This window comes from Phocoena sinus, chromosome 20, assembly GCF_008692025.1.
Source record: "Phocoena sinus isolate mPhoSin1 chromosome 20, mPhoSin1.pri, whole genome shotgun sequence".
Classification (NCBI taxonomy): Eukaryota; Metazoa; Chordata; class Mammalia; order Artiodactyla; family Phocoenidae; genus Phocoena; species Phocoena sinus.
The window spans coordinates 41,279,471-41,299,717 of NC_045782.1; the positions used below are offsets into that span (position 1 = coordinate 41,279,471).

At 46.4% G+C, this 20,247-nt stretch overlaps 3 protein-coding genes across 8 annotated transcripts in view; 2 read left to right on the forward strand and 1 right to left on the reverse strand.

Moving 5' to 3' along the window:
* Positions 1 to 13,727, reverse strand: part of EFTUD2 (elongation factor Tu GTP binding domain containing 2) — a 33,112-nt gene extending 19,385 nt beyond the window's left edge. Inside the window, exons 1-10 of one of the 3 annotated variants that reach the window (XM_032615909.1) lie at positions 13,644 to 13,723; positions 10,236 to 10,344; positions 7,382 to 7,547; positions 6,645 to 6,723; positions 5,943 to 6,041; positions 4,272 to 4,347; positions 3,696 to 3,761; positions 2,879 to 2,914; positions 1,651 to 1,741; positions 636 to 718 (exon numbers count right to left, since the gene is read on the reverse strand). In XM_032615909.1, the coding sequence (XP_032471800.1) occupies positions 636 to 718; positions 1,651 to 1,741; positions 2,879 to 2,914; positions 3,696 to 3,761; positions 4,272 to 4,331 (336 nt within the window). In that variant the 5' untranslated portion in view covers positions 4,332 to 4,347; positions 5,943 to 6,041; positions 6,645 to 6,723; ... (1 more) ...; positions 10,236 to 10,344; positions 13,644 to 13,723. Of the gene's footprint in view, positions 1 to 635; positions 719 to 1,650; positions 1,742 to 2,878; positions 2,915 to 3,695; positions 3,762 to 4,271; positions 4,348 to 5,942; positions 6,042 to 6,644; positions 6,724 to 7,381; positions 7,548 to 10,235; positions 10,345 to 13,643 lie in introns of all 3 variants that reach the window. The other 2 variants (XM_032615908.1, XM_032615907.1) reach the window with 2 other exon arrangements.
* Positions 13,728 to 13,999: 272 nt separating this feature from the next.
* Positions 14,000 to 17,772, forward strand: CCDC103 (coiled-coil domain containing 103). 4 transcript variants are annotated; one of them, XM_032615914.1, is made up of 4 exons: positions 14,000 to 14,026; positions 15,527 to 15,678; positions 16,079 to 16,211; positions 16,876 to 17,772. In XM_032615914.1, exons 2-4 carry the CDS (start codon positions 15,536 to 15,538, stop codon positions 17,305 to 17,307), a joined length of 708 nt encoding a protein of 235 aa, XP_032471805.1. In that variant the 5' UTR covers positions 14,000 to 14,026; positions 15,527 to 15,535; the 3' UTR covers positions 17,308 to 17,772. The 4 variants fall into 4 exon arrangements, with proteins under 4 accessions (XP_032471805.1, XP_032471803.1, XP_032471802.1 ...); XM_032615912.1 differs by having other exon boundaries at positions 14,003 to 14,034; XM_032615911.1 differs by having other exon boundaries at positions 14,018 to 14,107.
* Positions 17,773 to 17,888: 116 nt separating this feature from the next.
* On the forward strand, positions 17,889 to 19,782 carry FAM187A (family with sequence similarity 187 member A). Its single transcript, XM_032615910.1, has one exon. The coding sequence runs from the start codon at positions 18,338 to 18,340 to the stop codon at positions 19,580 to 19,582; it is 1,245 nt and encodes a 414-aa protein (XP_032471801.1). The 5' UTR covers positions 17,889 to 18,337; the 3' UTR covers positions 19,583 to 19,782.
* Positions 19,783 to 20,247: the final 465 nt, after the last annotated feature.

Below are 20,247 nucleotides of genomic sequence, written 5' to 3' on the forward strand. Positions count from 1 at the left end.
TATCAACGTTGAATTCCCAGATTCTGGTAAGTGCATTATTATGTAAGTGAATGTCCTTGTTCTTAGGAAATACATTCTGAAATATTTTATTTTCAAATGGTTCAAGGGGAAAACACATACGTGTGAGTGCATGTACATGTACAGACACAGAATTACAAATGAGGGTGTACTCTGTACTACTGCAATTTTTCAGTAAGTTTGAAATTACTCCATGATGAAGTCAGTTTTTAAAAAGGTAACCCTGGCTCCCTGTGCTGGCTATCTCACTGATGACAACATAAATGAGGTTGGCCAAATTACCTAATCTTTGGGCCTTTTAACTCCAATCTCTCTTTACCTTAGACAAATTCATTAACATTTAAAACTCTCCTCCCTCCCTTTTATTTACCTTTGTCATTTTTGTGTTTCTGAATGACAATGGGTCCTATCATTGTGAGCTTCACTGGGCAGGGAGTGAGGGACTCACTGAGAACTAATTTTGACTTTCATTTGTTGCCCTAATTTTAGAGCAAAGGTGAGCCTTAATCCCACAGACTCTCACGTTCTCTAATTCCCAGCTCACTCAGAGCTCTGGCCATTGTGTGCGGCAAACATGACAGGGAAGAGGGGTCCTGAGAGAACTGACGCAGACTTACGCCCTCAGCAGCATCGATGAAAAGGACCACTCCATCTGAGATGCGCAAGCCAGCTGTGACCTCGTCAGAAAAATTCACGTGTCCTGAAAAGCAAATACCAAGTAAGTCACCACTTGTGTGGTGGCAGGATGAGGCACGATTAACTTGTACGTGGTCTGTGGGGCACTGCAAAGCATGTGAACCCACAAATACCGCCTTCTCTTCTCCCCACAGCTCCCTGCAGTGTGCCAAGTTCTACGTTAGAGTCACATCCTTGGATTACGCTTTTATACAGGAGGCCCCCAAACATAAAGAAAGCATTTTATCAAGGAGGGCACAACACATTCAACTCGCAGACTAAACCAGTCTAATCAGCAGTGAACAGAGTTCTGCGGGACAGAAGACAATTTGGAAGCAGGAAAGAGGGCAAAGGAGGGCCTGGAGCACGTGAGCCAGTTCCTGGAAAGGTGGTGCTGGTGGGTGCGGGTAGGGGTCAGGGGCTGAGAGGCACAAGGGCATCGGGCATCTGATGGGGCAAAGAAGGCCAATCTGTCAAAACCCAAATTTTCCTATTTAAAAAAAGGGAACCCTGAGTTGGTCCTTCCCAAAGAGAAAGTCAGCCACAGGGTGAGGTATGCTGCTTCTATGGTAACCTGCATGTCCCCCAGCCATCGGTGCGTGCTCCCATAGTCTCCTTCAAAAGACTGAGACTGCCTGAGGCCGGGACCATGTCTAACTCAGCTTTGCTGCCCCAATGTCTAGCATGGGCTGACACAGGCTGAAATGAGTAAGTGAATAAGATTCCCCCAAATTTAAATCTTCTACAGCAGAGTCAAGAGAGGAACAAAATAGAAGGCCTGGAGCACACTGCTGGCTAATTAACTAGTTAGAAGCAAAGGAGACAGTGAAAAAAGAAAATTATCTCAATGAAGGCAAGGGAATGTAAAAACAAAGACGTAATGCTCTGCTCTGTTCTGGAAGCAAAAGAAACAAACAGGACAGGGCTCTGATGGTAAAAAGTCAAGGAATGTCCTACCTGGAGTGTCCATGATATTGAAGAGGTAGGATTTTCCTTTGGTATCTGGCAAGACTACTGTCACAGGAGTACTCTTGATGCCAACACCCCTCTGAAAGTCGCAGAGAGAAAGAGGGCGAGAGTGATCAAGGCTTCTTCCTATGCAGGAGGGATTCATTCTGCTCTTGGATCTTTCCAGTTGCTAGTAAATTACACTGATGTCTCTCCTTGTAATGGGTATGAGTTTTACCTAGGTCTCTAACCAGAATGACCTTAAAGATGAACAATCTTCCTGTTAAAAAGCACTGGGGCGGCGGGGGTGCGGGGTGGGGAGATGGTTCAAATACAAAAAAGTAAAAATAAAAAAATGAACAAGCTAGCAAAGCAGTATTAAACCTTAATAGAGAATCCAGAGTCCTCAAATCTTATCCTCCTCATACACTGTAAACAAAAATAATTTCGCACAGTACAAGTAAAAAGAAACAATCTGCAGCACCTTTAGGTTTTCTTAAAAATATATTATAAAAGCTGTAACAGAAAATAAGTATTAAAACAACTCCAGTCAAACATATACATAAAAAAACAATAGTTAGTATCTGTTGAGTGCTTAACATATGCCAGCACCATTCAAGGTTCCTTTGGTTAATCACAGTACTTGCACTCTTGTGCTTTCCATGTGGTCATTTAAGAGAGACAGAAATAAAGAAGAGGGGGAAACAAGGGATTAGAGGGGAGGACAAAGATCCAGATGGAAAGGAAGACCAACCAGTAGGAATGGGAAAGACAAAAATGTATGCTCACTCCTTTATACAGAAGAGAAGCACAAAGACAGACGAACCCATTCTCCAGGAGAAGCTACTCCCAGAAAGATCAACATATGGATGGAGTCATGTTACAGATTTTAAGGACGATGTCATTTTAAAAATCATGTTTAGCTTCTGCAGAACTTACAGCATAAATGTACACATGACCTCTTAGCATTTGCCCTACTTGGCTAAATTAAATCCAGCCCAGGATAGGAGGGTCCCCCCTTTTACCCTACAGTTTGCCTACCCAGCTCTCTTTCAAGTTATAGATCATAGGATGACCGAGAGAAGCAGGGAGATAAAGAGATGAGGGGTGGGAGTGAGGGTGGGGAGGTGTGTGGTATGGACCAAAATGTTACCGTAAAGCTCTTCTACATTCCCTACAAAACTACTGCTGCTGCGCCTGCTGTGGACAACAATCAGACTTCCAAAGGCACACTTACCTCTTGCTCTGTGAAGAGGATGTCAGTGTAGCAAAGCTTAAAAAAAAAAAAAAAAAAAAAAAAAAAAGAACCGTAATTACCTCCTGAATCCAGACTCCTCTGCCACACAAACCATCAATCACTTTCCCTCACCACCTCCCAGCTCAAGGGTCTCTGCCTCAGGAGGAGAATAGATGGAAGAAAACAGGGTACCCCTACAGAAATTTCAGACAATGAGACCAGCACCCTCCCAGATGGAAAATGCTCCTGGGTGTGTGGTTTTTTGGGGAGTGGAGGAAGTCGCTAAAGACCAGGTATGACTGAAGAGCTAAATTATATCAAATGCACTGAATTTTTCCACAGTGGTACAGGGAGACACATCTGGCCTTCATGGGACCCTGAACATCAAAACAGTCCATCTGGCCAAGACTGAACATTTATTGCACTGAGACTTGCAGCCCCACTTGGCCTCATTCACAGGCACTTAAACTTATCATGAAAACAAGGCCCAATTGTATTATATTTATAGAGAGGCTATTAATACTATGACAGGAAAGAATAGGCTATCGAAGTCAGGATATATCAGAACAGAGGAGGGATCCCAAGCACAGAACAGATCATCCAAAAATACTGCACACTAGTATTTTTATGTTTCTGAGAAAATTGAAATTATTTTCTTAAGGTCTATTAATAGAAATTACAATTATAAAGCAGCACATTATATGCATCATTATTTACAGTGAGAGTGGGAAGGTGGAAGAAAGGGGAAGGAGAGAGACACCCATCCCTGTATATTCTGAATGGTTCATCCTAAACCTTCAACAGAATTTCTACTCACATCTTGGTCGTAGCGCTTTCTGATTTCCGGGTGAGTCTGCTCTATTAAACAATCTACAAAACATGTCTGAAAGGGAAGAGAAAGTTGAACATGTCTGAAAGGGAAAAGAAAGTTAAGTTCTGCAAACCACAGAGAAAAATCTACTCTACCCTTCTCCCAGTTCCCACTACACCACATAATTTAGGGATAAAGAGAGGAAGAAGAGCGCAGGGAGGATTATGGGACAGCAAAGAATTAACAATGAAGCCACAGGATTATTTTCAAATGAAAGATGAAATCTTTCTTAGACAACCATCCCCCAGGAAATGAAAACTTATAAAATCAGAGTAAGGCTCAATTTCCCCTCTTCTGTCCAGATGTAGACACAAGGCTCAGGCATGCAAGTGGCTTAGCTTTCCATCTGCTGCTCAGGAAAAGCTAGAATTTCACAGCTCAGTTTCACAATAGGCTTGGAGGCCCCCCAGAGTGAGGAGGTCCAGCCTTATGGCCTCAGACCCCAACGTGTGACTCTGAGGGCTGAAAAAATGAGCAGAAACGAAGACCAACCCTGTTCCAAGTAGCCAAAAGCTCTCTCACCTTGCCATGGTGGAGATGACCACAAAGGGTCACATTTCTGATCAGCTCCGAGTTATCCATCAGATCTGCCAAGAAACTGAAAGGAGAAAGGAAAAGAGCAAAAGGGACTTTGCCAAAAGTTTTCAAATGAGGGGGTGGTACAAGGTGTTTTAGGTATTTTCGGCCAGGAACAACTTTCAGACCAACTGGAGAATGCTCAGAGGCAGAAGTGAGTTTCTACCTCTACACAGTTCTGTCTTTGGGAACGGAACAGACTTATTCATGAGGAGACACGACCTGTGAAATGTCATGGAGATTTCAACAGTAAAATAATGAAATTTGAAAAGCAAGCAAGAAGAAAAAACCAAATACCAGCACACACATACATGAGTACTGTTCAGTTCAAAACATTCAGGCTAGATGTTATACATTTATACCACTGATGCCAAGGGGACTTCAAATCACTTTGGGAGCTTTGCTTCTGAAACTGCCGTCACAGCTGGTTAACAAGGCTTTCAAGAAAACCTCATCTCATTAATGATGAGCAGAGGAGTTCCATCCTGATCAAAACCAACCCTGCCTTTCTTGCTTATCATCCGCATTACTTATGGTAAATAGCCTTCAGATGACTTTTGGCTCTGAAAATCAAGCCTGCTTTCAAAGACTGGAGATTTTTTTAAAAAATCACCACTGAGAACACAAAAGAATGTGACGCAAGTTCTGAAGAAAACTGAAAGGTTGTTTCAAAAATGTGTGAATGGGGCTTCCCTGGTGGTGCAGTGGTTGAGAGTCCACCTGCCGAGACAGGGGACATGGGTTCGTGCCCCGGTCCAGGAAGATCCCACATGCCGCAGAGTACCTAGGCCCGTGAGCCATGGCCGCTGAGCCTGCGCGTCCGGAGCCTGTGCTCCGCAACGGGAGAGGCCACAACAGTGAGAGGCCCGCGTACCGGGAAAAAAAAAAAAAAAAATGTGTGAATGGGGGACTTCCTGGTGGCACAGTGGTTAAGACTCCGCACTCCCAAGGGGCCCAGGTTCGATCCCTGCTCAGGGAACTAGATCCCACATGAGATTCACATGCCACAACTAAGGAGCCCACCTGCCACAACTAAGGAGCCCATGAGCTGCAACTAAGACCCAGTGCAACCAAATAAATAAATATTAAAAAAGAAAAAAAAAGTGTGAATGATGGCAGGTGAGCTGACCATTTCAGAAGGGACCTTACTCCTTCGGACATACAAGATGTCAACATGTTTAAAAAAAAAAAAGTTTCATTATCTAATAACGGGCCACAAGCTCCTCAATATATAAGAGCCTTATAAGTGCATTTCATCAATGAAAATATTTTCAAAAACAGTTTGCAGTTTGAGGAGTCTAAATTATTCTACACATATCTACCTACCTGTGCCTCCTTTTCAAAATAAAGAGTTGTTATGTTCCCAAAACACTTAGCAACCATACCGTGTCAAAACAGGCTCTGGTGGCCCCAACACTGACAATTATAATACCCAGTTCTGTCTCAAAGGCTGGCTTCTAATACCAAACTAAAGGTTTGGAAGAAGAGAAAATGGCTGAGATCTGGATGAGAGCCAAGAAGAAAGTTAAGATTGAGCCTAAATATCTCAGCAACGATATAAGCTGAAGGAAAATTTTGGCAAATTGTAGGAAGATTTTTGCTTTCACAATAACTCACTGGCGCGGCACCGTGGATGGACCTAGAGATTATTATCCTAAGTGAAGTAAGCCAGACAGAGAAAGACAAATATCATACGATATCACTTATATGTGGAATCTAAAAGAAAAAAAAAAAAAGATACAAATGAGCTTATTTACAAAACAGAAATAGGCCCACAGACAGAGAAAACAAACTGACGGTTACCAAAGAGGAAAGGGGAGGGGAGGGGAGGGATAAATTAGGAGTTGGGGATTAACATATACACACTACTATATATAAAACAGATAACCAACAAGGACCTACTGTATAGCACAGGGAGCTCTACTCAATATTTTGTAACAACATATAAGGGGAAAGAATCTGAATCACTGTGCTGTATGGTGGAAACTAACACAACATCGCAAATCAACTATACCTCAATTTTTAAAAATTAAATAAATAAGAAAGAGCTCAGGGATATGCCCTTTTACCCACCAAAATAAATAAATACATAAATAAAGCTGAAATCTGTCAGACTAGATCTGGCAGCAGGCAGCGACAGAGCTGAACCTGGTCATAGAGAGAAGTCGGCCAAATGACTCAGGCACAAATGGATGCCACTGCTCTCACCATCCCCCCAAAAATGCACTGGTTACCTCAACCACAAACCACCTCCTACCTCCATGAACAAACTGAACCTACAATATTCGTGCAGAGAGGCTGCAAGACCTTATAACTTACTCCATTTCATATACCGTGACAGGTAATGTCTGCTCCATCAGAGTGAATTTCTTGGTTTTCACCGGTTTAATAATGGGTTCTAGGAGGAAAAAAAAAAGTAGTGATGTGCAGGTAGGCATAAAGCATAAAAATACAGAGCCCTATTCCATTAGACTGAGCTTTCAGAATGGATGATATATGACATCAATTTATGTTGTTCTCGAGGACCACTCAGGTTGAGAAAGTTCTGGGAACGCTGTTTGGCATGAGACACTGAAAGATCTTGAATTGTGGACTGAGGTGTTTGGACTTCATTTTGTGGGAGGAAGGGAGAGGGACTGGATATAGGATGAGGTCAATGTCAGTTCAAAATCTCTCCTTGCATTTATAAAATGCAACTACTTCCCAGAAGATCAATGAAAATTATTAAGGAAGTGGAAAATAAGCATTGTGAGGACTAGTTAAAGAAACTGGTATTATTTGGATGGAAAAATGTATCAGACCAGAGGGAGAACTTAAAAACAGTCTTCAAGAACCCAAACAAGTATTAGATAAAGAAAGAAGTAACACTTATTTGCTTGGTAACAAGCTGTTCTGTTGAATATCAAAACAGGGTTAATTGAATCTCAATCCAGAAATACCACCTGAAAGAAAAACTAGTCAGTTCATTCACTGAACTTTCAAGACTGCTGATGGCTATGAAATGAAGTTTTCTAGTTTCGATTTCACCTCTCACAGCCCAGTGCCTCCAGACTCACCTGTGAGAGGCTGGGTGTCCTCCTCCTGAACTATGGTCTCCACTTCAGGACCATACACCTCCTCAGCTGTGGGGTAGTACTTCTTGTCCTCATGCAGCACCACCTCCATCCCAGGGTGGTCTTCATCATGATCTCCCAGCTCGTCGTCATCATCATCATCATCGACCTAAAAGCAAGGGACGGAAGGAGGCTGGAAGAGGCATGCACTTTTCCTGCTCAATGACTCATACGCTACACGAGTTAAGAGCAATGACTTCACATGCCTGACAGCTTCTTATTTTGAGTTCTGTGCTACCATCAGTGGGGCAGGTTCCACTCTTGCATGATCCTTCACAAAAAGAAGACTGTAAGCCACGGGTATGGACGGCTCTCCTGATTCAAATGGACCCTTTCTTAAGTGCAGGCCATTGGTCACAAATGGATCAAGCTTGGAGGCACTTTTCTGGATATTGCCCTATGCCTCACATATTAGGAATCCCATAGGACGGGAGTTCTTTGAGCACTATTCATCTCTGTGTCCTGAGAACACAGCATGTTAAATGAATGAACTCTCTCTACGTATTCCTGTCCCTGTTGAATACTTCCAATAACAACAGTACCCACTGACAGCCCGGTTCCCTGTTGGAAAGTGAGTCTCCATAAATGACATCAAACTCACCTCCTTATAAATTAAAACCCACAGTCACAAGCAACACTGAACAAAGCTACGCCCTCTTCTCCTAAAAAGTCTTTCAAATGATTAAAAGTGGCTACTACATAACCCTTTATGTTCCAAAACACCCTGGTTAATTCATTCGCTCAACAAATATCTACTGAGCATTTACTATGTGACAGGCACTGTTCTAGGTATTGGTAATATAGCAATGCAAAAAAGAGAGGTGATGACATTTGAGCAAAAATCTGAGGGAAGAGAGAGTAAGTTCTACAAGTAAGTGGGGAAGAGTTCTAGTTGGCTGAAACGGCAAATGCAAAGGCTCTGAGTCAAGGGTACGCTGGCAACTTTGAGGATTAGCAAGGAAGCCAGTTCAGTAAATAATGGGGAGAACAGTATAAGCTGAGATCTCATAGGAGGTGATCATGTAGGATCTTCTGGATCATTCTAAGTAATCTAACTTTACTCTATGACAGTGCTTCTCAGCCAAAGACAATTCTGTCTCCCAGGGAACATTTGGCAATGTCTGAAGACGTTTCTGGTTGTCACAGCTGGCTCTGTGTGTGGGGGACCTAGTGAGTAGAAGCCAGGGATGCTGTTAAATACCCTATAAAGCGCAGGACAGCCCCTGCAACAAAGAATTATCTGGCCCCAAACCTCAATGGTACCGAGGCTAAGAAGTCCTGTTCTAGCAGTTCTGAGCAGAGGAGTAATATGATCAGGCTTTTGTTTTAAAAGACTCACTCTGGTTCCCATACTGAGATATACTAAAAGGAGAGAGATTAGTTGGAAGGCTACTGCAGTGATACAGGAGAGAGATGGCAGTGATAGTGGCTTATGCCCAGAGGAGGAGCTGTGAAGGTGGAAGGAGAGGTTGGATTCTGCATATATTTTAAAAATAGAGTAAAAAATGTATCCTAGTGAATTCAGAGTAGGAGTGAAAAAAAAGAGACAAGGTTTTTGACCTGAGCAACCGGGGAATGGCCCTGTCTTTACTAGATGAGGAAGACTGTAAGAGGAGGTTGGAGGCAGAAGCAGGGGACAGGGGATGGGGAAGCTCTGTGTTTAGGCCTTAGATATGCTAAGTTTGAGATGCCATATTAGACATCAAGTAGAGATGCCAAGTAGAAAGCTAGACATACAAACCTGAGGTTCAAGAGAAAGGTCCAGGTTGGAGATATAAATTTGAGAGTCCTCAGGGAATAGAAGGGATTTGATATACTGGATAAGATGACCAGGGGAGTGAGTGTAGATAGAGAACAGGTATTAGGAATGGAGCCTTGGGGCCCATTGACAGTTAAGAGGTCAGGGAGATGAGGAGGAACCAGCAGCAAAGACTGAGAAGGACCGGCCAGAAAAGAGAAGGAAAACCAGGAGATTCCCTGGAAGCCAAGGGAAGAGAGTATTTTAAGGAGGGAGGGATCAGCGGGGCCAGATGCTGCAGACAGGTCAAGCAGGATGAGCACTGGGTCTGGGGCAGAGGTCACTGATGACCCTGACAAGAGCAGTCTGTGTGGAATGGGAGAGGCAAAACAACAAAACTTGGATTCAGAGAAAATGGGAGGAGAGGATTTGGAGACAGCAAGTAACAACTCTTTTGTGATGTGCCGCATTGGGAAACAGGGAAACGGGAGGTAACGACAGGGGGCTATAGGGTCGTGAAAGGATTTTATGATGAAACAACAGCATATCTGTATGCTGATGGGGATGATCTAGTAGAGAGGGAAAACTAATGACACAGGAGAGAGGGGAGAATTGCTGGGGTGAACATCTAGAGTAAATGAGAAGGGATGATGGAAAAATCAAAAACACTAGTTCAAAAAGACACATGCACCCCCAGGTTCATAGCAGCACTATTTACAACAGCCAAGACATGGAAACAACCTAAGTGCCCATCAACAGATGACTGATTTAAGAAGACGTGGTACATGTATACAGTGGAATATTACTCAGCCATAAAAAGAATGAAATATTGCCATTTGCAGCAGTGTTGATGGACCCAGAGAATATCATACTAAGTGAAGCCAGACAGAGAAAGACAAATATTATATGATGTGACTTATATGTGGAATCTAAAACACAACACAAATGAATCTATATACAAAACAGAAACAGACTCACAGACACAGAAGACAAATTTATGGTTACTACTTTATTGCTTTCTTAAAAAAGAGAGATGAAAAAAGTATATATTTGTTTTACCTCATCAAGATCTTTGGTCTCTCTGCCCAATTCATCATCGTCTTCATCAGAATCAAGCTCTGGTCCAATGTAATTCCCAAACTCATCATACAAGTCAGTATCCATGATGCTGAAATTCAAGGAGAAGAGTTAGACGCTGGCAAGGTAATCAGGGCCTCCGCCCTAGCCTGTGGCTGACCATATCCCTCACACAGTCTCCTCTCCAGTTACATCAGCCCACTGACTGCTCCTCCAAAGCCCTGTATCTTCCCCTCCTGTCTGTTCCACTCCTGTTTCTGTTTACATATACTTCACCCACTTCTTTTTTCTAACACTAAACAAATTTTAATTTTAAAATAATTAAATACCAGAAAGTTGCAAAAATAGTACACATAACTTTCTTTCTCCTAAATTATTTGCAGATAAGTTGCTGACACAATGTCTCATCGTCTCCTCATACTTTAGGGCAGCAGTTGGTAAACTATAGCCTGTGGCCAAATCTGGCCTGCCAACTGTTTGCAAACAGCCCTGAAGGTACGATGTTTTTTATTATTTTTAAATAGTTGAAAAAAATCAAAAGAATAATATTTCATGACATATTGACACATGAAAATTAATTATATGAAATTCAAATTTCAGCATTTCAGCATTTCAAAAAACAGCATTATTGGAACACAGCCATGCTCATTCTTTCATATTGTCTGTGGCTGCTTTCACACTGTAACAGCGGAGCAGAGTAGCTGCCACTGAGACCACATGGCCCACAAAGTCTAAAATATTTGCTATCTAGCCCTTGACAAAGTTTGCCAACCCCTGCTTTTAGTGCATGTGATTCCTACAAACGAGGACATTCTCCTACATAACCACAATACAACCATCAAAATCAGAAAACACTGACATATTACCACCACCTAACCCACAGGCCCCCATTCAAGTTTCACAGGCTGTTCCAATAATCTCCTGCACAACAAAGGAGCCAATCCAGGATTCCATGTTTGCATTTAGCTGTCATGTCTTTAGTCTCTTTCAATCTGAAACAGTTCCTTGGTCTTTCCTTTGACTTCTATGACTTGACACTTTTGCAGATTATAGGCTAGTGAGTTTGTAGAATGTCCCTTAATTTAAGTTTGCCAATGTTTCCTCATGATCAGATTCAGGTTATGCATTTTTTGGCAAGAGTATCACAGAAGTGATGCCGTGCTCTTTTCAGTGCATCTTCTAACAAGTGGCATATAATTTTAGTTTGTCCCATCAGTAGTGGTGTTAACTTCACCACTGATTATGGTGGTGCCTACCAGGCCTTTCCATTGTAAAGTTACATGCTTTCTCTTTGTAATTAATAAGTATTTTGTGGGTTGTCTCCACTTCAATTCTAGAAATTCTACTCAAAGTAACAGGTCAAATACCACCTCCTTCAAGCCTTCCTATGGCCTCAGTTTCTCACTCTCCTATACTGCTGTAGCCTTTTGTGTCTTTTTTTTTTTTTTTTTTTTTTTTTTTTTTTGCGATACCCGGACCTCTCACTGTTGTGGCCTCTCCCGTTGCGGAGCACAGGCTCCAGACACGCAGGCCCAGCAGCCATGGCTCACGGGCCCAGCCGCTCCGCGGCACGTGGGATCCTCCCGGACCGGGGCATGAACCCGTGTCCCCTGCATCGGCAGGCGGAATCTCAACCACTGCGCCACCAGGGAAGCCCGCCTTTTGTGTCTTTATCAGCATTTAATTCTGTCATGAATGGTAGTTAACTGTACCAATTACCCTCACCAACACCTCTATAGCTTACAGTAATAGGCAACAGACCAGAGTGTGGGTTAATGGTCAGGGCTCTGGAACTGGAAGACCTCGATTTGAATCCCAGCTTTGTCACTTAATAACTGGCATTTCAGGTTATTTCACCTCTCCAAGCTTGTTTCTTTAATTGGAAAATAAAGTGATTAATCCCCATTGCATAAAGGGTTATGAGAATTAAGCAAAATAGGCTGTGTAAACAATTTACTACAGTTCTAGGCTCAATAAATGTTAGCTAGCATTATTTTTTGGCCATTCTTGAATACAGGAACCCTGTGTTCCTCGTGCCCACCTGCCAATGACCAAGACAGCGCTTCACCTAAGTAGAAACTGGATAAATGTTAACTGAACAGAATGTTTAATTTTGAAAAACTGATACTTCTTTCATGAGGCTAATCCCGCCACCTCCCTCAATGCCCCTGTTGAGTGCTGACTGTGGATAAAATAGAGAATTAAGAGCTCCAAGCACTAATAATTAAATGTAAATTATTATGGAAACTTTCATATGCATAGAGGTTCTTTTTACTTCCAAAGAGCTACCACATCTGTGCACATTTCATTCTCCCAAGACACCCATGAAATGACTGCAGAAATTTTTACAGAAGGCTGTCCATGGAACAACCCACCTCATTTCTGCTTCAGGGCCACTGCACTTACTATTCTCTTCCAAAATGCTCTCCCCTTGGGCATGTATACCTTGTTCCTTCATCTCACCCAGGTCTCTACTATATAAAATGTTACCGTCTCTGAGAAGCCTTCCCTTGTCACTCTAAAAAAAGCTCCACCTTGGGCTTCCCTGGTGGCGCAGTGGTTGAGAGTCCGCCTGCCGATGCGGGGGACGCGGGTTCGTGCCCCGGTCCGGGAGGATCCCACATGCCGCAGAGTGGCTGGGCCCGTGAGCCATGGCCGCTGGGCCTGCGCGTCCGGGGCCTGTACTCCGCAGCGGGAAAGGCCGCAGCAGTGAGAGGCCCGCGTACCGCAAAAAAAAAAAAAAAAAAAAAAAAAAAAGCTCCACTTATACACACATTCTCCAACCCCCACTTTCATTGTTTTATTATTTTTATTAACATTTATCATTAACTGACACGTATCTGTTCGTGTATTTACTGTCATCTCTCCAACTACAGTTGAAGCAAGGACTGTTTTTTTTCACTTAGAACGGTGCCTGGCACAAAATAGAACCTCAATCAGTATTTGCTCAATGACTAAATGAGTGACTCCAACAAGGCACACAGAAGATAGCTGACTTGCCCACAGTTGCACAAATTAGTTAATTTCGGTACCAAACTTCACCGCAGCTTCCCGCTACAACGCAGGCTCTCCAAGAAAAACAGAGTAAGGACGGAGAGAGCTTGGTAGAGAAAGGGTGAAGGCGGCACAGCTGGAAGAGGGAGTGAGACAGGTGCATGGACAGTGCAAGAACGACCCCTGCCCCGGGAAAGGGTTTTAAAGATGGACAGGAGGGAACCCCGGAATCTGTGTGTGTGGGGGGCGGTGTGGTAGGGCCTTCATTCCCTTTCCCGCCTCATCTGTAAAGTGAAAGGAGAAGATAGCATATAACGTCTCCTCCACATCTGCCATTATTTAATTTCCCATCCCACAGGAGCAACCTTCCCATGCCGTGGACCCGCGTCAACTCACCTCCCGCTGCTCAGCCAAAAACTCCGAGTAGGCCGCCGAAGACCGCGCTTCCGTCCAACGCCGCCGCACCGCCTGCGCCCGCTGTTCGGAAGGACCCCGCAGGCGCCGCGGTCGCGTTTCTGCCTCGGAGGACAGCCCTTTGCCTGTGGACCAGCTCGGAAGAATGCCGGCCGCGGACACAGGAACCTGCGAGGCGGAGTTGTGGGTCCCCAAACCAAGGCGTGGGCTGCTCCAAAGAAACCAAGGCCCGAGGAGGCGAGAATCTGATCAGGCGCCTCGGGGCTACCCTGACGGGGGCCTTCGGGGAGGTCACGTGGGCAGGCTGTTAGAGCAGTTGCTGGGCAACCACAGCTGCTGGGCGTGGTCTACGCTGAGCAGACGTGGTCTGGCGGTAACTGGGGATCCCCAAAGAAAGGAAACCAGGGCCCTGGCTGTGGGGTGAAGGTCGGGGGCAGGAGGATTAGGTGTTCTATTTATTCAGTGACTGGCAAGGGTTCAGAACTAGACAGGAGCCAGGACACCTGAGTTCAGTTCCTGGCCAACCCAGCCTCCTTCTTGGTCTTCAAGCTTACCCATGTTGGGGTGGAGGGGGAGGGCACGGGGTTGGTTGTAGACCGCAAGCTTCCCTGCCCTAGGGCTGTTGATGATGACTTCACCACGTAATCTAGCTTAGTGCACTAGGAGTCTGATGGTCAAAGGGGTCTCACAGTAAGGAAATGCTAGAGCCAAGACTAGAACCCATATAGGTGATCTCCGTGTAGAACGGGTCAATCAGCCTCAGATATGCGGAGGCTGCAGAAGTACAGTGGCAGAGCTAAAGAGGTTGCCCAAGAACCTAGGAATCTGTGCTCCAGCCCTGGCTGGACAGAGGGATTTGGAAACGGGGATCATTGAGCCCCTTCTTCTACCACCTCTACTTGATTTCCTACTCAGTCACTGCATCTGGTTTGGGTGGAAAGTATCATTCCTCATTAAAGATATTTAACAATGAGTGGAATTTTATCCCAGGGCTCAAGAGTAGGTTACAATAGTTCTGCTTTTGTGTGAGGGCCTCTATCACTCTCTATAGAGTGAGTCCATGTGGAAATGTGAAGGGACTAAATTCTGAAATCCAAATGCTTCCTCAGCCAAAGCACCAATACTAAAATATTTTTAGAGACAGAATAAAAAAGAATGAAAAATTGCCGTTTAAAACAACATGGATGGACCTAGAGGGTGTTATGCTAAGGTATTATACAGCATTACAGGATATTATAAGTCAGACAGAGAAAGACAAATACTGTATGATTTCACTTATATGTGGAATCTAAAACACAAATGAACAAACAAAACAGAACAAACTGGTGGTTGCCAGAGGGGAAGGGGGTGGTGGGTGGATGAACTAGGTTAAGAAGCACAAACTTCCAGGTATAAAATATATGTTATGAGAATGTAATATACAGAATAGGGAATATAGTCAATAGTATTGTAATAACCTTAAATGATGACAGATGGTAACAAGATTTATTGTGGTGATCATCTTGTAATGTATATAACTGTCGAACCACTATGTTGTACACCTGAAACTAATATAACATTGTATATCAATTATTCTTTAATTAAAAAAATATTTTCAGAGGCAGAGAGCAAAATTAAGACAAGGCACTAAATTGGAAGTCAAGACTATTTTCAGTGGCAACAAATCTTAAGCAAGACCTCACTGTGCAACTCAGCTTCCCTCTGTAAAATAGAGAACTAGATTTTTATAACAGCCCCCTCAAGATAAGTGACTAGACAACCAGAGTGCTTTGGGGTCATTCTGTGGGCTGGCAAAGAATCCAGATGCAACCCCCCCACCCCTGATAGTCACCCTCTGCTGACATTCATTCCCTTTGCCTTCCCAGGCACAGGCCATGAAAAGGAATGACATCATTGACTTCAAGGCTTTGGAGAAAGAGCTGCAGGCTGCACTCACTGCTGATGAGAAGTACAAACGGGAAAATGCTGCCAAGTTACGGGCAGTGGAACAGAGGGTGGCTTCCTATGAGGAGTTCAGGTCGGCTTACTGCCACTTTTCTCAGGCTCTCCTGTTATGGTTTACTGTAGTGGATAAGAGCGTGCACTTGGAGTCAGACAATTCTGGGCTCAATCTAGGCCGTACCTTCTGCTACCTGTGAGATCCTGTGCCAGTTATTTAACCTACCTGAGCCTCTGTTCCTCATCCGTAAGAGAGAGTAACCACTGTCATGATTAAATGTGATTGCGCATAAGATTCTGAGCACAATATCTGGCACATGGAAAGCGCTCAAAAGTTGTCAGCTATTGTTGCTGTTGTTGTTATTATCATTGTCATATTGGCCTGCCAACAGGTTCAGCCGGTATCACACAAAGTCCAGCCACCTCCCACCTACAGATGGCATGAGGTCCATCCCCTAATCTCTGTCCCTTGCCTGTAGGGGTATTGTCCTTGCATCACATCTGAAGCCGCTGGAGCAGAAGGACAAGATAGGAGGAAAGAGGACTGTGCCCTGGAACTGTCACGCTGTTCAGGGAAGGCCCTCCCAGGATGAAACCACTGAAATCTCCCCGGTAGGTGAGGCCCGGCGGGATTCTCTGCCTTAAACCTCCAACCCTGTTTTCTTATAACACATATGTGTTCCTTATTTCTTATGTAAAGCCAACAGAGGCAGGTTTCTGCCCCAATCCCAGAAAGAAAAGCAACCAATGGGTGGTGAGGCCAAAACCAACCAGAACAAGTCAGAAAGGTGGGCTCGGCAGGCCCCTGTCAGTCAGTCCTTGGTTCCCATTCCCAGATCAGATTTGGGTTACTCTGCCTCGAGTTATATGGTATAGAGCCTGTGATCCTCTGGCAGTGTCGGGAAGGAGATCCAGCCTAATACTCATCTTGAGTTCCTTTCTCTCCTCCTGAGGTTTCCAGTTACCCCCTCTCCTGCCCTGCCCAGAGTAAACTCTGACTTAGTCCTGCAGAGCAGGGCTATGTCCACATTCATCAGGAGGAAAAGTCTGGTACAACTGAGAGTCTCAAATCACAGCCTGGGTTCCTTGGGACCCTCCCTCCCCATCCCATCCCTTGTTCTCTCATCTGAAAATGAGGCCCACAGGGGCCGCAGCCTTGCCAGTGCTCAGAGAGTGATACTAGAGCTCAGATGAAAATCCACAGGCTCCCCTCACTCTCACTGTCACAGAGCAGCTGGAGGAGCTCTGTACTCTCTTTCCTTCCTTTGCGATCCAGGAGAAAACGCTCCTCCAGCCCGAGACCTCGGCTGAGTTCTACCGTGATTGGCGGCGATACTTGCGGAGTGGGTCAGAGCGCTACGAGGCCCTGCTGCAGCTCGGGGGCCCAAAGCTGGGCCGCCTCTTCCAGATGGATGTGGGGTTTGGACTTCTAGGGGAGATGCTGATGGCGCTGGCTGATCACGTGAGGCCAGCTGACCGGTGGGTGGTGCTGGGGATCCTGCGCAGCCTGGCCAGCACCGGCCGCTTCACCCTGAACCTGAGCCTGATGAGCCATGCGGAGAGAGAGAGCTGCAGATCCTTGTTTCAGAAGCTGCAGGCCATGGGCACCCCCAGCCTGGAGGGGCGGGGTCTGGGGGAGCAGCCTGGTGGGCTTCAGGAGGAGGAGAGTCTTCTGCAAGAGCTGCTAAGGCTGTACCGTGTGGACTGATGGGACCAGTTACCTTCAGAGGCCCCCCAGTGGTCACTGGAGGCATTTTTCGTTGTCTCGAGGGCTCTGCAAGGCTGTAGTGAAAAGCCCACACCTAACTCCCTCTGGTCTTGGAATTTTCACAACAAAAGCAGTAACTGAATTTTCCCTTTTCCTCCAGCCTCTTGGGGGCTCCATATTCTGAACTGTGTAGATCCACAGGATGGTCAAGGGCCCAAGAAGTTGAAAGACTTTTGCTTCCCACCCTTAGAGTCTGCCAGTCTGCTAGCCCATGGCCCTGAGAGGTGGGTGAGCACCCAACCAAACACCAGTACCACCAGTTATAGCCTCCACTCAAAAAAAGGAAAAAGCAAACTTGTTAATCTTCCATGATAAATTAATACTGATCTCCATAGCTCTTAACAAGAGTATTTGTAACTGGAAACCAACAGAATGGACATTTAATCAATAAATGATCAAATGCTACCTCATTTGAGGTGCAGTATTTTTCTCCAGCTCCAGGGGCTGAGTTCCCGTGCAGGTTGGGCCTGGGAAAACCCCAAGCCATCAGCTCAGGCCTGGCCAGCCTCCCAGGCATCTTCAGGTGGCCAGATGTGCAGGTAGGAGGGTTGCCTTCAACTCCTGGATTAACCAAAGGGAGGACCTTTCCACCGGGCAGGCAGGGCAGAGCCTGGAACAGAGAGGCAGAGATTCCCCTGTCCTGGTACCTGGGCGGTTGCTTCTTATTCTGGCTTCCCCTGACCCATTCTTGAGTGAGTGCCAGTGTTCTAGAAAGGGGACAAAGGGCCAGGTTCTAGAATGGTTTTCCCTCAAGATCACGTCTGGAACGTTAGAAGGGCATCTTGTACATCCACTGGGAATAAATTGCCTTGTCTGTGGCAGCTTCCTCTGCAGATTGTTGCTTCTTTTCCTGGCTGCTGAATCCTTTCCTCATCTAGATGCCTCCTCCCAGCAGTGATTTCTAGAAGCCCCATAGGCCTTTAGTGCCTAGGTTCTGCCCCGCCCCCTCTGACTCTTCCCTCGTGCAGGCATGAACCTGGCCCAGGCCACTGTGCTCCTGTGGGTGTTGGGGAACCTCCAGGCCTTTGAAATCGTGGAGAAGGAGAACATTTTTCAGAGGACGCCCTGCCCAGCGTTCCTGATGTTTGACAATGCAGCCTACCTGGCTGACATGAGCTTCGAGCTCCCCTGCCACTGCAAGCCCGAGGAGGTGTCCGCTGTCGTCTGGTACTATCAGAAGCACCTCGGCAGCGGCCACACCAAAGTGCTGACGGACTTTGATGGGCAGGTCCTGACGGAGGCAGCCCAGGTGCGCGTGGGCAGCGACATGCTGGTCCGCTTCAGCATCCACATGTTCAGCCTGTTGGTCTTCCGGGCGCAGCCCGAGGACTCAGGCTTGTATTTCTGCGGCACCCGCAAGGGGGACTACTTTTACGCCTACGACGTGGACATCCAGAGCAGTGAGAGGATGGTGGCCACCTTCGAGGACCAGGGCCAGGAGCCCTTCGCAGATGAGTACCACGGGAGCCTCCGTGTCTTCACCACCTTCTGGGAGTGGACCCCCTGCGACCGCTGTGGGGTGCGCGGGGAGCAGTGGCGCATTGGCCTGTGTTACCTGCAGAGCCCAGACCTCTCCCCCCGCTACCGCAAGACACTGCCCGACGTGGTGTCCTGTGGTTCACGGGCTGTGCCCAGGCAGCTCCGGGCCAAGGCCAGAGACCACGTCCCCGAACTGCTGCTTCGGAGCTGCCTGGTGCCCTGCGAGAAGAAGAAGAAAATCCAGGAGGGTGTGATGGCCCTCTTCAGCTACGTGGCCAAAGTGGGCAGCCGGCCTTGGTTGCCCCCAGTGCCCATTCAGTTCCACCAGCAGAAGCTGGGCCATGGACTAATCATCTCCTGTCCCGGGGCCCGGCCGGAGCATGCCGTGGCCTGGGACAAGGACCACCAGTACCTCTACCGCACGCAGTACCTAAAGGGCGTCAACGGGTCCATGAGGGTGTTCATCGACCACGGCAACCATCTCCACATCCGCTTCACCCAGCTGGAAGACCGGGGCATCTACTATTGCTGGCGGCAGGGCGTGCGCATCGCTGGGCTCCGACTGGGCGTGACATCTCGAGGCCGCTACCCAGTCTCGTTCTCCAACCCCGAGATTCGGGCTGCCCTGGTGCTCACCCTGATAGGCTACCTGCTCATCACGGCAGTCTTCATCACTATTCACCTCTGTCGTTGTTGCTGTTACTTATTCCGCTGTTATCCCAACTTCTCCCCCTAGGCTCTCTCTTCCCCAGCTCTGAAGACCAGTTGTGCTCAAATGTGTTTCTTAAGTGGTACCAGATGCCTCTGGATAGACATCCTGAGCTGGGATGCGTGGCAGGGCATGTGGACAAAGTTGTTAGCTGTAACCTGCTCCCTGCTGTCGCGAGCAAGTCTGAGACCCAGTCTGGGAAGCGGGGAGGCCCGAGGCTGGTGGGAGATGGGGGACTGAAGCGAGATGGAAGTAGCCAGGGTGCACGTGTCTTCTGACTTCAGAGAAGGAAGAATTCTTGTGAACCTAACATTTATCACCTGTCTGGTGTTGAACAGTGTTTGACGTGCTTTATTTTCTTGCCTTCGAGGATTGCTAAGTGGGCGGTTTGAATTGGGGGTAGCAGAGGGAGGAAGAAAAGAGTCGGGGTACCTAGTGTGTATCCTCTTTGCCTTCTTTCCCAGCCTCATCCTGGGACTGGCAGGTAGAAATGGTGAGTTTGGGAATACAGGTAGAGACTACAACAGGGGAAATGGGTGAGGAAATTGGAGACTGAATTCAGGACTTTCCTGCCAGATTGCACCCAGGCTGGGGGCTGGGGGTGAGAAGAGGGGTGGGAAGCAAAGGCTGTGGGGGGCCGGCAGCAGGGCTGCAGGGCAGAGCAGGGCTGGAGATGGGATTTGTCATGTGGC

What these genes read in the sequence shown, in the direction of transcription:
- CCDC103 (XM_032615914.1), top strand. Translation starts at nt 15,536, where the DNA reads ATGAAAAGGAATGACATCATTGACTTCAAGGCTTTGGAGAAAGAGCTG. An exon ending in GCTTCCTATGAGGAGTTCAG is followed by an intron (nt 15,679 to 16,078) that starts GTCGGCTTACTG and finishes CCTTGCCTGTAG; the next exon opens with GGGTATTGTCCTTGCATCAC. An exon ending in AAACCACTGAAATCTCCCCG is followed by an intron (nt 16,212 to 16,875) that starts GTAGGTGAGGCC and finishes TTTGCGATCCAG; the next exon opens with GAGAAAACGCTCCTCCAGCC.
- FAM187A (XM_032615910.1), top strand. Translation starts at nt 18,338, where the DNA reads ATGAACCTGGCCCAGGCCACTGTGCTCCTGTGGGTGTTGGGGAACCTC.